At 47.4% G+C, this 22,227-nt stretch overlaps 2 protein-coding genes across 11 annotated transcripts in view; both read right to left on the bottom strand.

Annotated features, from left to right (window-relative positions):
* HEG1 (heart development protein with EGF like domains 1) overlaps positions 1-11,237 on the bottom strand; it is a 57,494-nt gene extending 46,257 nt beyond the window's left edge. For 2 of the 4 annotated variants that reach the window (XM_062607058.1, XM_062607060.1), the window contains exon 1: positions 10,818-11,237. In XM_062607058.1, the coding sequence (XP_062463042.1) occupies positions 10,818-10,986 (169 nt within the window). In that variant the 5' untranslated portion in view covers positions 10,987-11,237. The remainder of the gene's footprint in view (positions 1-10,817) is intronic. The other 2 variants (XM_062607057.1, XM_062607059.1) reach the window with 1 other exon arrangement.
* Positions 11,238-19,576: 8,339 nt separating this feature from the next.
* Positions 19,577-22,227, bottom strand: part of SLC12A8 (solute carrier family 12 member 8) — a 59,388-nt gene continuing 56,737 nt past the window's right edge. For all 7 annotated transcript variants that reach the window (XM_062606969.1, XM_062606959.1, XM_062606995.1 and 4 more), the window contains one exon: positions 19,577-21,657. In XM_062606969.1, the coding sequence (XP_062462953.1) occupies positions 21,492-21,657 (166 nt within the window). In that variant the 3' untranslated portion in view covers positions 19,577-21,491. The remainder of the gene's footprint in view (positions 21,658-22,227) is intronic.

Below are 22,227 nucleotides of genomic sequence, written 5' to 3'. Positions count from 1 at the left end.
GGCTTTGATCCAAGTATCTTGATCAGAGCTCCAGCAATGCTCTTAAGAAGAGCTCCCTGGGGAACAACTCTCTGTGCTTAATGCTAAGCATGTGCCAAAGAGCTTTGCTGACCAGTGGCTGCACCAGAAATTATGACCAACCTGTGAACTGAGCAACTTCTCAAGAACACAATGGGGATAAGAAGGGTGAAGGGCTCTCTCAGATGCAGGAAAATCACAAGGCTGCCAACAGATGAATGCAGTTTGGTGACACACAGATACAAGGCTCGCTGGATTCTTCCTTCCTTGTAGACTAGCAAAATCCAAGCCCACCCCAGAGGAAAACTGACAGCAGCCCAGCTGAAGGCGGGATGCAAGGCGTGGCGTCAGGGCAGTGGAAACCATGGATGTTCTTGTGGCTCCTACTCTTCCAGCAAGAGATGGTGAGACTTGCGAGGGGATGGAGGAAAAAACAAACTGGCAAAAAAAAAACCAACAAAACAGCTTAAAGAGAAATTAATCCCCAGAAAAGATAAGGGCCCCCACCTCCCTTCCCCCATCTGCTGCGAAAGGATGATGATCTAAATCGCATTTCCTAGATGACACCACACCGATCTGCCACCGGAAGCAGTGGTGGCAGTGCTCAGGATGGAGCCAGACCTCCTTCTTCCAGGGGACAAGCCAGGTCCTTCCCTGCTGGCACCCACCAGCTGGTCACCACTGTCACCGCAGAGGAACAGCATGCCCTGAGGCAGCTGGAGTAGGCGTCTCTCCCACTGCCCCATCGCTGCTCTCCCACTGCCTCTGCAGTCACACATTTCCTTTCTGAGAACCAGGGAGGAAGAGATTTACCACTTCCAATGCCTTTCTGCGTGTGTTTTGGGAAGGCTGAAAACAAGACACCTTCTTCCGGCTGCATGCAGGTCTCTGCTCTGCAGCAGGCATCCTGTACCTGAGCCCTGCAGCCAGCAGTGAAAACGGGTGATGGCGAAGGGCAGGATTGGGCTGTCACCCTCCGAGCTGTCACTGAGAACTCACAGGGAGCTAGGGTCAGGTCAACAGGCTACCTTGATGCATACAGGTACTGTGTGATAAGCAAGGCAGCGCACTAGATTAAGAGGCCAGAAATCTCCACCCAAGCCCCATCTGCCCACACACTGACTCAAATTACCCAGCACAGAGCCATCTCACACCAACTGTCTTGGCACGTTCTTGACATCAAGTGGCCATCAACTTTGGTCTTAACCTAACATGTGATGTGGCTTACACAGCACCATGCAATCTCCAGGCATACCAGCAATTTGCAGGACAGGATTATAAGGACCTCTGTCTGCACAGTATGGACTGTTCTCAGAAGCCACAAAATTGCTGGTACTCTCATTCTCCAGGTCAGAAAACTCCTGGTCATCATTTGGCTTTCCTCATGCTTCATATTTGCTCTATGCGCCTCAGAAAAGACCATCTTCATGATTATCCTGCACTCTCTGATTAAGTTTCCTTCCTAAAAAACATCCTTTAAAAGGGTTTTTATCTACAGGGTTGGCCACAAGTCTGATACTGCAGCCCCATTCTCTATTTGCTGAAAGAGCTGATAATGTCCTAAAAAGAATTAACATTTATATGTTAGCCCTGTAACTGAAGCTGAATCAAACAATGATGACTGTTCAAATGCCTAAAGCTACTCAGAGGTATTTTCCTTTAAGCTCTTCCAAGCTTGTACCATGGGTAAGGAGCTTTCTAAAGATGCCTTTGTGAGCACCAGCTACTGAAACCCTTCTCCTTGTCTCTCCAGACACAGATACAATTATACCCTGCTCCAGCACAAAGATAAAGGCTGAGTTACAAGGGCAGTATTATGCTGCACAATCAGGGTCCTTGATTCCAATTGACAAGGAAAGCAAATCATGCACAGTTGGTTTGCTGATGTTTCCACTCCTGGAAATTCATTCCCATCAAAGGGTAGAATTAGTTCAATACACAGCATTACCTTTTGGATTGACTCTCCAGATTGCTGAATTTCCTTGTCAGTTTGAGAGATCTTACAAGTTATGCAGGGTCAAACCTGGCCACCATTTGCATGGGATATCTTTCTTTGCAGAAGATTTAACTACCATCTACTACAGTTTCCCAGATAACAAGTGTTTTCTTACCCATGATGGCATGGACGTAGCAAGTCAGCTATTCGGAGGTGCTGTGAAACCCTTCTCTGGAGGAAATTTTTTAAAACGTGTTAGATAAATATCTTCTGGGGTGATCCTGTAAGGGGAGACATCTTGAAATCCCTTGGGAGACATCTTGAGACCGCCTTTTGTTTTTATAGATTGCTCAAAACCAAAGCCAAATGAAAAACCTCCCAAATATCTAAACTTCAACCTCCACCTCACCAACTTATGCGTACTTCAGAAAGTGCTGTCCTCCCCCCAGAACAGATCCTGTCATACTGGCTGGGCAGTAGTACCATCCTGCTAGGCCACCACAGAAGGTATTCTTCTGATAATATATCGAAGCCAAATCTTCAGCTTAGTGTGATTCACCCTGCTTCAGCAAAGTTCAACAGAACGTGACGTTTCATGTCAGCCCTCAGGGCTTGAGAGATTTTCCACAAGAGGAAGGGTGTTAACGCCAGCATCCTAACAAGCAGTGACATGGATGATTGTGCTCTATCAAACCAAATTCCTCTTGTCACTGCAGATGCAGAAGAGCCTTTTAGCATGCTCTTCAAGAAAAATAGAGCCCTCTTTTGGTCCCAGTAACCCAAAGGAGCTTGCCCATCAGCCCAAAACTCCTGTGCAGGGTTTCTTCCATGGTCTGGAGATTCCTAAGGGAATCTGGGGGTGGTTCTGGTGGTGGAAATGACAATGATGTCTGTTTGGCTATAGAGGAAAGAGGTCAGACTGATTCCTGTAAAGGCCTTTAAAACCTCTGCCATCACAGCATGCTGAAAAATGCTGAGAAAAATACCCTGAACATATGTGTGCAATACGATGTCCTCTGGGAGATGCAGCCTGGGCTGCACCCTTGGGACAACAGTTAACCCTGCCCAGTTAACCATTCAGGCACACTTTGCACAACTTTCTACCAGACCACTTAAAAATCCTCCTCACTCTTTCCCAGCTGATTTAACCTCAGAGCTAACTTAGCCCAGGGTCAAAAAAGGGTATTTTTTTCCAGGCTTCAGCTGCAAGATCCTTCTTGCCATCTACCCACTGTGCAAAAGGTCCCTCAAACATCTCTGCACTTGCCTTGGTGAAGGGAACACAAAGGTCATGGCATTTCCAGAAGACGTTTTGCAAGGACTGACTTGGGAGCACAAGACAGGTTACGCACGCAGATGGGCAAAGGGAAGGACCTCCAGCATTTGGTCACATTGACAGTGACAGTTACCCTCAAACAGTTTAAACTGGCCAGACCACAGTCAGGACACTGCAAAAGCAGTTTTAAAAGTCCTTGTAGCTTCACATCCTTACAAAGGATGAAAAGGCAGATGGAGCTTGCTTCTCCCAGCGGAGAACCAATCTGCTAAGGTCAAGGCGCTTGCACAAGGTATTCAGACAGCTGGACACAAAACAATTGGATTTGTACCCAATTCCCCTGCTGCACTGCCCTGCACTTCTTTGCACACCCTCTGTTTTCCTAGCAAAGCAAGCCGATTAAGATGGTTGCACTTCTCCTGCAGACACACAGGCAGAGCCCTGCCAAGCAGGACTGTGTGAAACAGCCTCTCTGACTGGACTCAAAAGCCTCTGGATCAGCTTTGAACTAGTGGTATTGTTAAATACAGCCAACCTGGACTTCTTGAGTGTCTCCTGAATTTGCAGTTCACTTTTTCAAGGGGTTTTTATCTACCACCTCAGTAGCCAGCTGCTCTTCTTCTCACCCTCTAAGCAATTCTCCTGTAATGACAACTCTAGGAGTTGGGGTTTTAAGGAAAGACAGCCAAATCTTAGGAGGCTCTCAACACAGATCCTGACTTTTGGCAGCAGCACTCCCTCGCCCACAGCCGAGATGCTGACTGCAGCTCAGGATATGCTTAAGTAACCAACTGCAAAACTATTTATTAAATTACTCCAAGTCAAGGGCACAGCAGATGCAGAAACAGATATAACCCTCCCCAACAGCCCTGCCTGCACAGAGGACAGGCAACGGGAAATACCTTCATCCAAAGCCATGCGAGGGACTGCAGGCAGCAGCATGAGAGCAGAGACAGGTTGTAGGATGTTTCCTACGTAGGAAATAGGTTTGAGTTTGCATTTCAGGCACTTTATAAATGTTGCATCTTTTGTATTTTATACTGGTTTCTGAAGAGGTAAAGCTTCTGAAACAGCTTAATTTCTCCTCCTGTATCAAAACAACTTAGCCTGGAAGGCAGAGAGCTCCAAGACAGCAGGTTGCTACAGGTTTTATGAAGACCAGAACTTAAGGCTGTAGTGGGTGTCTGACTTGGGAGCTGCTGAACCCAAACCAAGAAGGGTCCCTGTGGTTCATTCCACGCCCTGGCCATGGGATCTGTACTCACTCAGCGTTCATGGAGCCTAAAATAAACCATGGCACACTATAATGCCACCCACCATGGCGAGCAGAAGACAGCAAACCAAAGATACTGCTCACAGAATAACTTTACCATGTGTCCCTCTCTTGCATGTGTTTGCACAAACACTGGCAACACTAAAAATGAGCCTCTTTATCCCCTGGTTTTACACAGCCAGACTTTTGACCACACCATCGCAGTGAGTGAAAACCTCACATCATTACACCTTCCTCCAGTTGATCCCTCTGCTCACCCTGGCTCTGCCTACCCCTTCTCCAAGCTCTTCGGCACTCATCCTGCACCCAGCTGAGATAAAACCCAAATTAATAGCAAAGAAATTATATGACCCAGGATCCTAAAGTCTATATAAGATAAACCTCACAGTATTCAGATCCTACTGGAGGTCCTCATTTTAGGTAGGAACTGGTTCTCAATCCCTTTTTCCCCTGTTCTCTCCTGAGCACTTCAGTACACTGGGTCTGGCAGCAGCGTTACTATAACACAGGCAACAGCTACGCTAACAGCTTGGAGGAGCTGAAGTTTACAGAGCTTCCTTTACTCAAGGGAATTGCATTTTTCTAAGATTATATTATTACTTGGGCTGGTTGCTCAGCAATGCAACATCATTTCCCTTTTGGGTGGGAAAGTTCTCTCCTTGTCCTCGGACACAAATGATTTCAGCCTGAAAGGATGAATGCAAACTCTGCATAGTCAAAGAGCCATGAAATAACCATACCCTTGCTGAAGCAGCAGGATGTTATGGTATAACACCTGGGCATTAAAAATATATGGTGATGGGTGTACATGCATCAACTGTATATATAGAATCATAGAATCAACTAAATTGGAAAAGACCTGTAAGGTCATCGAGCCCAACTGTTACCCCAGGACTGCAGAGACCACCATTAAACCATATCACTGAGGGCAAAATCATACCCCTTATGGCTGCCCCTCATGATTTCCAGTCACAGCCACTCCTCATCTGCCCCTTCATAGTGTCCCACACTGTATAGCTGCCGCCTTTACCCCTCATGGCCATCCCTCATAGCCCATGGCTGCTCCTGCTCTCACCTCACAATCTCCCCTTGCCCCTCATGGCCACTCCTCCTGTCCCCTCACGATCTCCCCTCACAGTTGCCCCACCACTGCCCCCATGATCTTCCCTCATGGCCAGCCCTGCTCTCCCCTCACAATCTCCCCTCACCCATCATAGCTGCCCCTCACGACCGCCCCACCTCTTCCTCATGATCTTCCTTCATGGCCGCCCCTACAGAAAAGGGTGACAGGGAAGGGTGGCCAGATACGACAAAACCATTTTCCCCGGATAGGCTCTCACAGACTACATTCTTTCACAAAGCCTGTGCTTGTGGCCTTCTTGTATCTGCTCTGGGTGAATACCCCAGCAAATGAACCTCTAATATTTATGGGAACACCAGGTTATAATGCAAATGTCGCAAAACTGCTCAGAGAAATAAAAATTTGAATTTGTAATCGGTTCTGCTGCCACTGAAAATTGGATTCTGCCTTTTACGCTCAGCTGATCAGGAAAGAGAAAAAACATATTGTATGACCTACATCTTCAAGTGAATGTAAATAGCAGGGCCTGTGGTTGGGGTATTAAAGCCTGGTGAGGAGCTTGCTCACAAGCTACAGACTATGAATCTTGTTGCAGACATTATCAGGGGAATATTGCAATCAAACAACCTTTAATTCACCTGGAGCACTTTCTGACCCTCTGGCTGGTCAAACTGCCCGGAAAGCTTCTTTGCACCATTGCAACAGCAGGAAGATGCCCTAGCAGGTGCCAGGATCTGGCCATGCCTCTTTCCAGAGAAGCTCTATGCATGTCTGAGTGGATCAGCCCAAGCATGAGCAGTGCTGTTCATCTGCGTAGAGACCCTGACCAATCCCAACCCTCCTCACTCCCAAACCTGAGGAACAATCTTGAAACTGATTCTCACTGAAAGCAAAGCCAGAACCCAGAGAGTTTACAGTGGCTGTCTATGATCCATCCAGCTCCAGATCATCCCCCAGGGTACTGAGGAGGTTTGCAGTCCTGCCCTGAGCCCCCCACACATGGCAGGGGCAGCTGGACTGGGTACAGCATGCTGTGCCTTGTGCTGCTAAAAGGCAGCAGGCTCAGCCATAGCTGAGCCCTACCACTCTGTACCTATCCATATTTTGGAAATGGCATGTAGCTACCAGCAATGGGGAACCCACAGGACCGGCCAACTAGTCCAAACAGCTTGGAAGCTCAACCACAGAGGGTTTCTCACTGCCAGCCCCAAAACTGGGATCTGTAAGAGCAGGTGAAGGAAGCAAGTTGTCCCAGAAAACCCATGTTCTTCTAAACTCTCAGTATCTGCAACTTTCAATACTGAAAATAACATTCCCTAAGGAAGGCACCTCTGCACCAGCAAAGGCTGGTAGCGGCTCCCGCAGACACAGCAGCAACCACCCTTGTCTCCCTTCTCTGCCCAGCCACAAGAGAAAACTAAAGCAAATTAAATTATCCCTCTGAATAAATTGTCCCTCTGCAGCCAGAGCAGAGTGCTCTGCGAATGCCTGTGGAGTGGGCAAGGGCTGGCTCTCATGGTTTGCTACTGGGAAATTACATTTTGCAGAGAGCCTGATAACAGGCTTTAGGTACAGCAGCTAACCCCTTACCCACTGTGCCCCGATCACAGCTTTGAGCTCACATTCACTGCGTATAGAGGTGTAAATCAATACACATCCCTATGTGCTCCCTGCCAGCCAGGTTACGCAATTATCTCTTAGACCATATTCATTTACCACTTAAATATCACACAGAGTGCTTTTACAGACTGATGCAAATCCAGCTGGTCAGCACAAGACCCTTGCTGCCTTCAGGGGCTTGGAATGGGGAACAGGCAGGAAATCTGATCTCATATCTCCCTCCTTTTCTGAAAGGCTTTTTTCCTCCCTTTTATTTTTTTTTCCTTTTAATTACATATCCCAAAGGAGCAGAGCTAAATCTATAGAACTCCAGGGACTTCATGTTCACAGCACACCAAACAAATCCACTTACAGCTCACAGAGAGGAGCAACGAAGATGCCCAAGACAGGAAAACCCTGCAGCCTATCAGTCTTCTGATAGCAATGTGGAGGCACCGGAGGTAATCTTCCTTGTCCCTGTGCTGCAGGGGCAGGAAGCATCCTTCCTGCACCACCCACAGCCACCTGTAATCATAACAAAGCTAAACAGCAGCATCTTACACCTCTGCATTGGCATGACTGCACAGAGAGCTGGGCTTCTGCCCCACAGGAGCCACAAATACGTACTGTGAAATTTGAGGCAGGTTTGCAAGCAACACCATACTTCTGTGCAAATAACCATCTTCAGCATCTTCTTCCCTTGCTCCTAAATTTGCTTCTTTCTCATGCAGGAAGTTTCAAAAATAGAAAGTTATAAAAATACATAAATAAACAGAGATGATTCTGCCCTTCCATGAGGGCTGAAAAGTTCCTTCTAGCAGCCAGCCTAAATCCCTGTTGCAAGCTAAGCTGATTTCTTCTCAGGTGATTTCACACCTTGTTCCCAGGGCTCCCACCAGGGAAGCGGAAAAGAAAGGCAGCTGGCACAGGAGAGAAAGGACAGAAGGACAGACACAGATGACAGAAAAGTAGATCAACTTCCCAGGGCAAGCTCATTGCCGGTGGTCCCATGCTGTGCTGGGCAGCATGGCAGGGCACCAGCGCCGGTCAGAAGTAAAGAGAAAAAAGACACTTTAGGAACACGGGGAGAACCCAGCCCAAGTGACTTTGTCAGGGGTTTGGTGCCACTTCCATATCACCATGGAGTCACTGGAATTATTCCCATCTTACAGATGGGAAATCTGAAGTAAGGAGACCGGCAGGAGGACAAAGCCGGTAACCAAACGCCCACCTGACCCAGGCTGGCAGCAGACAATGCCCTTCAGCTAGCCCAGTGCCCATGTAAAATAGCTGCCAGGAGGGATTTCATGGAGAGGTTTGATGATGCTTTAACTTTACTGTCACCATTCTTGCTTTCTACTTCACCTTTTTTTTTTTCCCCTCTATTCCTCCCCCTGGGTTCAGCCTGTGCTTTAAGGAACATGCGACAGCCATCTGTCCTCCTTTCTTCACCAGACAACCCCACAGTGGCTTTGGCAGGGAGGGGCAGCAGATGTAGTCTGAGGAGCAGGCAGGCCGGGAAGGCAGTGAGGCTCCTCAGGGCAGCCCGCCTTCCGCCCCGCTCCCTCACCCCATGCTTTGTGAGAGACTCCAAAGTCCCATTTCTATACCCCCTGCCTCACCATCTGCTCACTAAGCCTGCCTGAGAAAGGGCTTTTGTTGCCTAACCTCAGACTCATTTCAAACAGAGGTGTAATCTTCATTTCCACGTTCACAAGTAATGGGTTCACAAGAAATGCTTCCTCCCCCCACCTCATCCTGCCCTGCTTCAAGCAAGTGCTTTCAAAGGTGAAAAGCATCTCAGAGGGGCAGGAGCGGTGATGAGACAAATGGATTTCTCGAGCGTCTGCAGCTCAACCTGAGAGGGATTCAGGAGATCTCATCAGCCTGCTCCCCTAACACTAAACAATTCCCTTGACTGACAAGCATAGAGCTGTAGCTAACAGCCAGTGAATTGCAGCTGTCAGGATCCAGTGTAATTCATGATGCTGTTTGCTAGGGAGCGAGCTACTGCTGGGCTATTTATCACTCCATGATGCATCCCCCACTCCTTCTGGATAGGGCTGACATAATTCATGAGCACCTGTAGCTGCTGAGCACAGGCTGCGTCGAGCAAAGCCTCCTCCACTGAGCTGGTTGTCCAGGCACTGGTAGCCAGACAAATGGCTTTTCCAGCATGTGGACAGATAGTTCTAGCTTTTCAGACTTTTAACAAAGGAAATGCATTCCTCCGCTGACTCTCAGGAGTCATCAAGGTCACAGGAAAAGATGCCAGATTGAAAGCTCAGATGAAATTAAATAGGTTTTTTCTGTCCACTGAGGAATTTGCACAGCTCTCATCAAGTAATAGGCGAACACTTTGGTGGCAAGTTGCAGATTTTATCTTCACAAGGTTGATAGCAGGTAAAAACAGCATTATTCTCTCCCGGTTTGGAGAGTAAACTGACACTTGGAGTGGCACAATGAAGTGCCTGAGCTGGGAACAGACCCAAAGCTCCTTCATTTTGGTGCAGTATCCTAGTCACCAGGTTGCTCTCACACAAACACTGTTCATTAGGAGCTTTATAGTCCACTGCAGGGTACATTCCAGTTGACATTCTCAACTACACTTTTGGTCCAGTGTGGATACATCTTACAAAGGCACATCCTGGGTTTCTGAAGAAAACTAAAATGTTATAAATGTAGTTTTGTCACGTTTCCTGAAACCATACAGCTCCATGAAAGTAAACTTAACCCGGAGTACCAAAGCATGATATTCTTTCCACATCAGAAATTAAAAGACAAAATTTGACGGTCAAGCCCAGGCAGGCAAACAAATCCTAAAACTTATTTAAAGTTATTTAAAGTAAAACTTATTTAAAAGTACACAGGACTAATTCGGTGTATTGGATTTCCTTATACCACCTTCAGACACCCAGTGCTTTCCAAACTCATTGAGAATTCACCATCCTTAGAGCTATGTGTCTTCTTTGGCGAGCAAGTGAACCAGTTTACTGGCTGACACTTGAAATGAGCCCTGCTTATTCTGGGAAAAAAATATGGTTTATCCTGTCCTGAAACCAAATTCAGCATCATTCATAAAGCACCAAACTACTCATCACTCCTGATAACGACACTGAAATGTGGCATGCAAGGAAAAATGTTACTTCACACATGACTAATCTGACAATCTGTAGGTGATGCAGAGAGAAAAGGTATTTATAGAGAGATGATGGTATCTGTCCTCACACCTGCATGTGGGACAGCAACTAAGGTGAGATGAGGGCATGTCTGTAGATGAGCAGTAGACAGCTCAGGAAGATCACCTACAGAAGCCACCAGTTTCCCACCTGGAAAGCATTTTGGTGGGTGACTGCATGTTGGCTGTGCTCTGGTACCCACCAGCACCTTCCTCATGCTCCTGTATGAAGTTCCATTGCTGACCTTCGAGTTAGTTTCCCACCCACTACTACCGTTCCAAACCTTCACTCAGCAAAGGGTCTGCCTGTACCACGATGGGCTGGGCAAGGTTTAAAATGGAGAGGGATGCTCAGCAAGGCTTGGTCGTGAGGCAGTGGAGAGTGAGTGGGATACCGCGCACCCTCCACCGCCGGGACCAAATCCCATCCCATCCCCATCCCTATGAGCCACTCACCCGGGCTGCCGGCGTGTCCCGCGGCGGGAGGCGAGGAAGGGCGGCCGAAGCGGCTTCGGGACGGAGGAGGAGGAGATGGAAGGCGCCGTAGGGAAGCGAGGGGAAGCGACCCGGTCGGCAGGACCGGCCCCAGCCCCAGCAGCAGCAGCAGGGTGCAGGCTGCCGGCATGGCGCTGGGGGTGGATGGAGGGGAAAGGGGGGTGGTTGTTCACATGCCCGGAGCGGGGCAATGAATAACCACGTAAATAGGGATTTTTAACTAATTCACCGTGCCGCCGCACCCCCCCCTCCCCTCCGGGGCGGCACAGAGGGCAGCCGCCCCGGCCTTAAAAGTGTAGGGTGCCCATAGCGGAGGGGGTAAGGGGGGGACCCTGCCAGCAGCAGCGGCGGCAGCCTGCAGCCAAGTGCCGGCGCCCGAAAGTAAAAGGGCAGGCGGCGGAGGCTCCTCCTCGAGCCTGACATCACCCAGCCGTGGCTCGGCTCGGCACTGCACGGCCCGGCTCCGTATGCCCCCACCCCATCGGCCCCCCCTTCCCGCCCCGCGCAGCCGCCGGGCGGCCCTCTCCCTCACCCGGCTGCGAGCAGCAGCAGCAGCAGCATCGTTACCATTAGTTAAATTATTTTTACTTTTACTTTATTTTTCCTGGTCTTCTCCCGCCACCCCGAGCCGCAAACCGCCGAGGGGCTGCCCTAGCGCACAGCGTTATCGCTACCGAGTTTAAATGCCGACAGCGCGGAAATCCTGCGCCCCGCGCAGCGGCCCAGCCGGACTGCGTTCCCCAGCTCCCGCACGGCCGCTCCCCGCGCATCGCTCCGCGGCAGCAACTGCCGCGCTAAGGCGTTTCTCTATCTAGGGAAGCGCTGCCCTGTTCTTTTTCCAGGCCCCAGGGGCGCTAGAGGTCAGGGGGTGCCCGCGGAAACAACCCAGCCCGGCTGCAAGAAGGGCGTCCCAAACACTGCCTGGCCGGGTCCTGCACAGGGCTGCGGGGAAATGGGCCCCGTTAAGCTCCCGCAATCGTTTTTGAGCTACGGGGGAACGAAGCCAGCGATCAATCTATTGCGTCCTGTGTCACGTTTCTGTCTTCGACCAATGCAGTTTCTAAAGCAGATGAAAACCTGACGGTGTGCAGTGCTCCGCACCGAGAAGTTTCTTTCCAGGTGAGTGTGGTGAGAATTAGATAGCCCCAAACTGAATTGCCATCGATACCGAGTCCTTGCCAGCTTACTTAAAAATCTTTCATTGGTTACAAAGCTAACCTGCTCTCTTTTAAATGCCAACTGCTGTGTTTGAAGCTGCAGCTTCTTGCCATGGTGAATTTCCCAGCCTGGGCTGTATGGGAGGCAAAGGATTTCCCTTCATTGTTCTGAAATTCCCTCTCATAATTTCATGCTCCTGATTCTGCAAGAGACCACACCACAGAGCAGCAGGTTGGGCCTCGCTGAGGCTGCTGGCATCACAATGTGCCAGGTTTAGGGTCCTGGCAGAGCAAACCCTCCTCAGGGAACATAAACCCATCCTCTCCTGAGGCTCTCGTGGGCCCTTTGCTTTTCCCTTGAGCTATTTCAGAGTTAGGCTTCACTTCCACAAGCAAAAAAGAATCTGACCTTTCAGAGGGGTGTGACAAGTGATGCTACACTGCATCCAGATAACCGCAGCCAAGGACAAAAGATGGTCTGCAGACCCACTCCCCATTTTTCCCTTCAAACACAATGTCCATGGCCAATAAACACACTCTCCTGAAAGCCTCTTTCCACCCAAAAGGTGGCACTGATGAGCCCACACCAGCATATTAATGACCTCTGCTTTACCCAGACACAAGACCTGGTATCCCCTGGACCTATGCTTTTCTCTCAACATGCAGGTGCTTTCTGCACCATCCCGCACAGCTTTGCCATGAAGCACACTTGGAAACCTTCACTCTGATGCTTTCATAAACATAGATGAAAGCCCTGGAAAAGGGCTTTCCTCCCTTCGAGGCATTCCTCTGTCCACCCATTCTACTTCCTGTAACTTTTGGCATCTTCTTGCTTCAGATTTGCTTAAACTCAAGGAACAAGTCAAGCTAGTGTCAGTTCGGGACATGAAACACCAACAGAGCCCAATGACACTTTAATTATATGAGTAAGCATCCCAGTCCTGACAAATGGGGTGACCCAAGTGGCCCAGAAGGCACAAGCAGTTACCACCATGCAGGGCATCTTTAGGTTCCTTCAGCCTATGTCAATGTACTCATCCATTCTGTATGGAATAGGTTGTGTAAAAAAAAGCTTCCTCATTGACAAAATGGTGAGACCAATACACAGTCAAGTAACATGCCACGGGACTGAGTTGAAGCTCAGGTGAACAGCTGTGAAGTATTTTGATACTTTAGGAGATGGCACAGGATGTGTAGAGCAGCAGCTTGGGGATGTCATTATACGTGAAATGCAGGACTTTATGTTACTGATTCCTAAGATAATAAGTTTTGGCAGTAAAAACTATGATTCTTCAGACAGTTTTGTTAGCCCTTAAACAAAAGTCTTGTCAGCAAGCAAACCCAACTCTTTCCTACACCCTTTACCTATGTGAGACAGGTGAGGCAGCAGGGGCAGAGAAACCCCAGCAGGGCTGCATGGGGCAAATCAAAACCAAACCCAGCCCTGACATGAAATGGATGCTCTTGTGTCCATTCACTCTCAAGCCTGAGAGTCTAACACCAAGACTAAAGGTCTCATCCCTCTCTGTTCCCCTTTTCCAAGAGATTCCCCCAACATCTAAGCCACATAGCAGCTCCCCACTCTTATTGCATCCTCCCAAGCTGTAAATCCAACCAGAAGGAAGCACAGTATCGAATGCTTTTCCAAAAAAAGTGTCAACAAATTATTTCTACTGTTTTACTCAACAGGCACATCAAGAGCAATAACAGAAGCAGGCAAGTACAAAACAAACATTACTGAAAGAACAATGAGTGTCCATATTCATGGAATCATAAAATAGTTAGGGTTGGAAAGGACTTTAAGATCATCTAGTTCCAACCCCCCTGCCATGGGCAGGGACACCTCACACTAAACCATGTCACCCAAGGCTCTGTCCAATCTGGCCTTGAACACCACCAGGCATGGAGCATTCACAGCTTCCCTGGAGAACCCATTCCAGTGCCTCACCACCCTTACAGTAAAGAACTTCTTCCTTATATCCAATCTAAACTTGCCCTGTTTAAGTTTGAACCCATTACCCCTTGTTCTGTCACTACAGTCCCTAATGAAGAGTCCCTCCCCAGCATCCCTATAGCCCTCCTTCAGATACTGGAAGTCTGCTATGAGGTCTCCACGCAGCCTTCTCTTCTCCAGGCTGAACAGCTCCAACTTCCTCAGCCTATCTTCATACAGGAGGTGCTCCAGTCCACTGATCATCCTCGTGGCCCTTCTCTGGACTTGTTCCAACAGTTCCATGTCCTTTTTATGTTGAGGACACCAGAACTGCACACAATACTCCAGGTGAGGTCTCACAAGAGCAGAGTAGAGGGGCAGGATCACCTCTTTCGACCTGCTGGTCATGCTCCTTTTGATGCAGCCCAGGATACGGTTGGCTTTCTGGGCTGCAAGCGCACACTGCCAGCTCATCGACTAACACCCCCAAGTCCTTCTCCACAGGGCTGCTCAGAATCTCTTATTTGCCCAATCTGTAGCTGTGCCTGGGATTGATCCAACCATATTAAACGGCTCCATCTCTCCGTGCCCCTATGGTGCATCTGTTGCATGACCCACCACACCATGCCACTGGCTATAAAAGCAGTGAAGACCCAGATTAACCATCCCTGGGAGAAAAGGAACTAAGACCCTCTCCCAGATTGCCATTAAGCCTGCCAGAGCAGCCATAACACTGCATTTCTGAATCAAACAAGGCATTTGGTGACCACAACAGGGGTGACCATGAGTACCATGCCCATACATACAGCCAGCACTGGGAAACAGTGATCAAAGGGCCCTGCGCTGCCCTTGAACCAGATGCATCCCACCAAAATACAGGTGAGAAGACACACTACCGAGCTGGCTGGTGGGGCTGGGGATTGCCCATTGCAGCCTCTGATGCACATGCCTTTGTCAGGCCCAGCAGAAGCCCCACAGTGCGAACCCATGCACTTATACCAGTGTTTACCATCAGAAAAAAAATCTCTCACCTCTCCATCATGATTCCATTAGTGAGAAACACATTATTCACAAACACTTTGAAAGGAAACACCAAGAATCAGCCAGTTTTGGACTTCCCAAATGCAATCCCTTCCTCACCAAGGTGCCTAATTTGCCAAGATTTAGTGCCTGTAAATGTAAAGGTACTGTGTTTTTTTCCTGCCATGTTATTTTATTCCTACCTTCATCACTTCATAAGGAATATCCCTGCACTGAAGAAGTCAATTTACAACTGGTACATTTGAGCTCCAGCTCCAGCAGCCGCATGAAAATACGGGGAAACCGTCAAAGGATGAAAGTGGCTATGCTGGAACACAAGCACTCAGTGAAGGCCACCGGCACTTGGCTTTTCCACATGTGGTGCTGGAGTTGTTTATCCCTGTGGCATGATTGCACGCTTCACTGCCACATCCTACTAATACTGGTTACAGGGCAGGTCTGGGCCGAGGGCTGCTCCCCTCCCTCTCTGAGAGCACGAAACTAATGGGAGATTTAAATGCATGAAACCGTGCCTGAGGAGTTGGATGGGCCAGGCAAAGCCTGATATAAAATAATGGCACAGCATCCTCCTGATATAGGCTGTGACCTCAAATGTCTCCCTGAATTATGTACAAAATGCATTCAACTCTTCCACCTGAAAGCAACCAGCACATTTGATACACAAAGGAGTTAAAAGCAAGCAAACAAACAAATCCCTCATCAGCATAGGAAGCCTCTAACATAACTGTATAAAACAAAGGTTGATATTGCACAGTGATTAATTGAAACCCAACCTTGTTTTGGGGGAGGAAAAACAGTTTTTTTTATTTCACCCCGATTTCCATTTTCCACATTGAGGGGCTAGAAATGTGACTAAGTTTGCCCAGCTCTGCATTGTTTTGGGCTGAAATCACCAAACCCACAAGAATCTGTACAGAAAAGGCATCTCTGCAGCACTTTGTCAGGATTACATTGACCGGTCCCTTCCCTCTGGTTCTATAGGAGATTTTCGCTGCCCTGGCCAATGTCGCTAAACTCCTGCAGCTCCCTTGAAACTCAGCCCAGATCTGTCCAAAACTTGGATCCGGCTCATAAACTTCAGACAAGTTTTAAGCTGATGATGAATTAAGGTACAAAGTGAATATTTTCTACTCCTGGAATTTCTTATTAAAAGTCCTGAGTTTCCGAAGTGGACAGATAGTTCCCAAGTAATTAATTACCTTCCCCATCTCCTCTCAATGCTGTAAGCCATCCACTAATGGATCCCAATCATCCAAAAGACACTTAGTACCTGACCATTTTTCTTGAATTTTTTTTTGGGGGGGTGTGTTTTTTTATTGATTTATCTTTACAAGAACTGCTTGCCTTGTTGGAAGCAGTTTGTTCCGGATACTTGACATTTGGAGATCAGGATGGATATAGGTCTTGTGATCTCTTCTCATCACTCACAGCAAAATGCACAACACATTAAAATTATGTCGTGTTTTGAATCCTGTCACTGGAAATAAATCCTGTATTGGGGGGGGGGGGGATAAAAATCAGCTATCTAAATCTAGCTGGGAAAAAGCTATTCTAAATTTGAGATTTATTATTTTTTTTTTTAGGACTCCTTTCAGCCAGTTCTGGTTTGAAGCAAGTCAAGAAAAACCAGGCCATTTTAGAGCTAAGCAAAATACTGCACAGCAGCGCCCTTAAAATCCAGAAAAAAAAAAGCCCCTACCAAAGTTTACAAGCAACATTTGGATCAGATAATGTTACAGGTTCACTCCTTGACCGCTGTTTCTGTGAGTGCACCCATGCTTCCATTCACTCTCACATGAGGGGGGCAAATCCCAGGTGCTGAGGGGTTTGTGCATGAGAATTACATGAAAAAAAAACATGAAGAGAAGAAGGCAGAAAGGGAACGAGCCCCTCTTGTGCCATATGGGTTTTAAAGCTATTTATTTCTAGCCTGGAGTTTGCTGCTATTGCCTCTCATACAGACCTTTTAGGGCTGTTACTGCTGAGGTTTCACCTCAACTGGGGTTTAAATGATGCTACGCCAAATTTAGGTCTCAGCAACCCACTACTGCAGAATGTAAATAAGTCCATTATATACCACTTTTGTATGAACTTACCCAATTTATAGGTTGCCTACAAAATTTTCTCTCTTTTATCCCAGTAATTGCTTTTTCTGAAGTTCACCATGCAATGGCAATAATTCAACCAACCTCAATTTCCCACTAACCTAAATGTCAATCCTAGGCTGGCTCCTGTGATTCAGCAAATCTCTTCTAGCCTTTGCAGGTGTAAGTATGATGCTGTTTGAGGAACTCTGCTTGTCTGAACCAGAGGTGCATGGGTGAGAGCATACCAGCTCATGTGGCACAGAGAGCCCTGTGCCTGAATTCAACCATGAGCAGAAGCATAATTTCATATTTTGTCAGCATTCTTTGCCACTTCAGCACTGTGGTCATGACTATCTGCTGTGAATAAATGATCATGGCAGGTGTGTGATTTTTTTGGCCAGTGTACACCACAAAGACCATCCAAGGAAACTCAAAGATTAAGAAAAAGCCAAGAGGGAAGAGAAAAAAGATGGGTTTGAGCTAGGTTATAGAGCTTGGTTCTCCCATGTAGAGTCCTAATGGGACACACAGGCAGACCTAGGGGAATGATGAAAACTTATAGCAACTGAGGAGCTGTCTCACAGCCAATATCACAATAAAACTGCACTTTCCTCGTGCTCATTCTTAGTTTTGGCTATTGTCCTGGGCTTAAACCACAACAACTATTTGTGCTGCAAGTTTCTGAGGCAGAAGATTCTGATTTTGGACCTGTTTGTGCTGCGGGATCACAAACACAGCATGAGCTTTCAGGCAATACTGCAAGGCATATAATAAAATATTAATCCTTCCCTGCCTTCTGTGCTTGCATGCTCTGCAAAGGAAGCCGTCAAAACTAGGGCCACTGATCTACAGTGTTGTTAACGCAGAAAAGGAGCAAAACTGAGGTTTTACATCCACATCTCTCTCAAAAACAAATGTTTTCAGACCCTGAACCACTGCAAAACCTTTTCATTTCTCACATACTTAAAAAAAAAAAATCAAATTTCCAACTGAAAGGAAAATAATTACAGATGATAATGAAACTTACATGGCTTAGGAGATAAGGGGGCCTTTTCATAATGACATTAACCAAACTGAAACCTATACTTGACATACAATGTTCAAAGCTAGGTCCCAAACCTTCCTTCGGGGAACCTGAAGCTTCACAAAAGCCTCAGCATCTGCCAGCATCAGCCTGGCTCACAGAGGGGTGAAAGCATCATGTTACCACTCACAACAGCAATCCCCACCTATATTTCTTCCCTTCAATCACCAAGTGTGAAGCTGATAGATTCCTATCCCTAATTTCACTCATTTATTTAGAGGGCTAAAGAAACAACTGACATTTTTGACATGACACCCCAATCTTTGGCAATGCAACTGCTTTTTCTTGCTGGAAAGGCTTGATGTGCAAAGCCATGCATACCCCTATCGGCTTTAACTCATCAAGTCTCCAGTGTTACCCAGTCTGTGGGGTTACTGGTGCTAAAACAAGGCTTCCCTCCCCTCTTGCCGTTAAGTACACCAGAGCTAACACTTCAGGAAAGATCAGCATGCCCCTTTCCAAGCATTAAAGAGGAAAGCTGCTCTACTCATAACCTGTAACAGCAGAAGGAAACCAGCCCTATGCAATGCATTCCTCCCTTCCCGTCAGAATGGGAGGAAAGGGCCAGGTGCCCATACATACCAGGTGGTGAAGGGAGCTGGTTCCTGCTGTGTTGGTGATGCCAGTAGAGGAGGTGGCAGAGTTTCTCCAGCAGCAGCACACGAAGCACAAAGATCAGAACTCCCCAGAACTATGACCTCTGCAGAGCATCTCCTCTGCTGCCAGGTCCCCATAGCAGCTATTGCCATCCCACACTGCCAGCCCTGTGACTGCCTTTTTCCAGAAATACGGAGGCATGGACCATCCTGCACCCCAGAACCCCCTGGACAGCCTCTCACTGGGCCCCTGAACAGCATGGTGCCTTCCTCCAGCAGCCAGCAGAGATTTCGCAGGTGAACAATCACAACCAAAATTGTTCCAGAGGATGTTCAGATGCAAAAGGCTGCTGGAGCTAAGGGGTCAGGACCATGGTTGCAGGGGAAGGGGACAGCTGCTGCAGACTTTGTTGACGGAAAGCAAAGCTGTGGGGCACCTTCCCAATACTTCTAGACCAGGAGAGAAGCTGCTTGTATTTCTGGCCCATCACATCCCAGTTTTGGGAATGATCAGGGACCATGACATCAGAGAGACAAACACTCCCACACTCCCCACCACCAAAGTCATCTGGCTTCAACCAGCACAGCTCCTCCGGCAGCTACATGGCCAAGGGAATCTTCCCCATCCTCCTCTACATCTCTTGTTTGCTGCCTTACTTTAAGAAGGGAACTAAATTATTTAGGAGCTAACAAAGAAGTTAACCCAGGAATTTCTGCCCATTAATCACTCCATGCCATGTTCTGGGGCTTTCTTTTGTCCAAGCTATACAGAAATGTGGGGCTGGGCAATCCCAGCCTTAGGAGGGAAGGCACCCCACAATATTTTAATGTGACCGGACTTTATGAAATACCAGATTTTACAGTAATGGCATTATGGTTGTGTATCACACTGTAACAGGAGATAACACAGCACAATGAAGCTTGCCAGCAGTGGATCAGCACCAAGGCATGTTTGAAGTTTGCACAACAGCAGTAGCTGCCAAGGTTGAGGATGCTACAAGCACAGGGAGGACGATGGAGCCACTGGTCTCAGGGAAGCCCGGGGAAGCTTTAGCATGAAGCCACATCCCCACAACAGATCCAGATTCTTTGGAAACCAAAGGCAAAAGGCAATAGAAATAAAGAACCCTGGAAGAAGTGTTTCCAACACAGAATGACTGACTTGAAATGGTTCAGCTGGACATGCAGCATAACTTCCTTCTTGCCTCTACCAAGATAATTAAGGTTAGAAACACCCAGTAAAAGACCTGCAACCTTAAAAAAATTAGTCCACTTTCTGCAGTGCACCAGGATTGCTCTCTTCTTCATCCCAGCAGAAAGTCTCCTTTGCCTCCCTCTATAAGAAAACTGGAAGAGCCAAAGCTACAACTGGTCAGACCATGGGATGGGAAGGAGAGGGTCCCCCATGGCTGGTAACACCAGGGCACCAAGTGCTGGCAAGTGGAATGATGTTCAAAGGCATCAAGTGCAACCACAGCAAGCACAGAGAGAAGTTCCTTGTGTCTCAAGCTTTTATTGCACAGAAGGAGAAATAAATAAACTAATAATCAAAATAATCTAAAGGCTGAAACAATTAGAGATGAAATGAAGGGAAAGGCAGCGATTTCCCCCTCCTGGTAGCATCAGAACTGATCTGTGGTGCTGCGGCTTGCCTCAACCCAGACCCCTCTCTCTCACCTCTGTAAATCTCTGCCAAGACTGCTGCCTGCAGGCAGGACAGCTCTCAACAGAGGGGGTTTTCCCTGGGAAGCAGAAGCGACAGTGATGGGGGTGTCCTTTTTAGACCTTGCCCCACAGCAACTGCTCACACACTCTAAGGTCTGCACAGGAAATCCTGCAGCATCCCCGTGTGAATCTCTGCAAATCCCAAATCACTTCAGCAGGAGGAATGGCTCCTTGTAGGAGCTCATTACGGGATAGGCTTTAAGCAAAGATGAGGCTAAACATATTTTGTTAAGGCACTTCTGAGCCATCTATTCCTTCAGCCAGGAGGTACTCTATTTGGACCCAGCTATGTTGTCAGGTCCCAGGTATCACATCCGAAATGATGTGGGAAATCACTACAAACAGCTGCTAAGACATCATTTCACAGTTTTACAGTAGAGGTCATTAAACTGCATTACTGCATTTAAATGTGCAATTCCAGTTGTGAATGTATTTCATAATCACTTGCCACTGATTCTGGCTTATTGTCTAATGCCTTAAAGTAGTTTCTAAGACCTTTGTTATTGAAATGCTGAGGTAGAAAATTACTGTATTAGAAGCAGGCAAATTCATGCCGAGAGGAGAAGTGAATTGACCTGGAAGGTTGCATCCATCCATGGCACACAGCTGGGTATGGGGCACTGGCTCCTGCTGGTGAGGTCACCACTCTCAGGCATAAAGCGTCCTTGGTCACCCAGAGGACATTTGAAATGGGGTGTTGCACGCTTTTATAGCGTCAATGATCTTTAGAGCTCAATAGCGCTTATAATTGAATCCTTTAACAGGATTATATTGTCCTCAGTAAGTCATCACTTCCCTGGACTGGCTCTTTCATTTGCATTTTTTTCCCCATTTTGGATAAGATTTGAAACTCAGTGAGGTTGTAGTACGCATAAACAAACAAGCCTTGAATATATCAATAACTATTCACATCCTTTTCATATATATTCGAGTATTTCACATGGCACTGTGGCAGCCATCAGCATTTCTAAATGCTTTTTGAAGTGACAGCTTGATTTCTTCTCTGTGTCCTTTAATGGAAATGATTCTCAAACTCCTCTCTGCTGATAAGTGAGGACTGGTGATAGCGGTCCCGTGAGGCGAAGTCTGCATTCTCCTCGGTGAGCTGTGTGGTCGCCATGCCAACTGTTGCAAAGGACGGTGTCACCACGATCTGCTCCTTGGGGGATGGCCTTCTCCTGCAAACAGACAAGCAGAAGCATCTACATCACCCCTTGTTTGACATCCATTAGTGGTCATGCTCTCCACTGCGCAAACAAGGCAGGGAACTTCGAGAAGAGTCTAAGTCCTTCCCAATGCCCTTGGAAGGCATACAGCTATTCTGCAAACATTTTTCTTAGAAGGCACACAAAAAATATACTCCCTTCCCCCAGCAAACTCTGGAAAACATGTATTTTTCTTAACAAGTAAGTTTGCTCTTTGGATGCTGTCTAAGGCAAACACTTTCCACACTGTGCAGAAGAAGGAACATGAAATATTTCTCATCATAGAATCATAGGACCAATGAAAAAGACACTTCTTAGAGTTTCCTAAACTTTAATGTACGATTATTTTTGTAACTCTTTTAAATGAAAGAGGAGATCTTCCTGCAATTTCTTTGTCCCAGAGGCTGATTTTAAGAAAACCTTATTCCAAATCAAAACTGTAAGAGGTGGTAGCACCAATTCAGACCTCACTGAGCATCTAAGAGCCTTAGAGGTGTCAAGGATCCTTGGTTGCCTCCAACTCTCTTGCAATCTAATGGGATT

This window comes from Pezoporus occidentalis, unplaced genomic scaffold, assembly GCF_034315485.1.
Source record: "Pezoporus occidentalis ecotype Australia unplaced genomic scaffold, CSIRO_AGI_Poc_V1 ctg12, whole genome shotgun sequence".
Lineage (NCBI taxonomy): Eukaryota > Metazoa > Chordata > Aves > Psittaciformes > Psittacidae > Pezoporus > Pezoporus occidentalis.
Note: the sequence above shows the minus strand (reverse complement) of the source record. Positions and strands in the feature narration are given on the sequence as shown.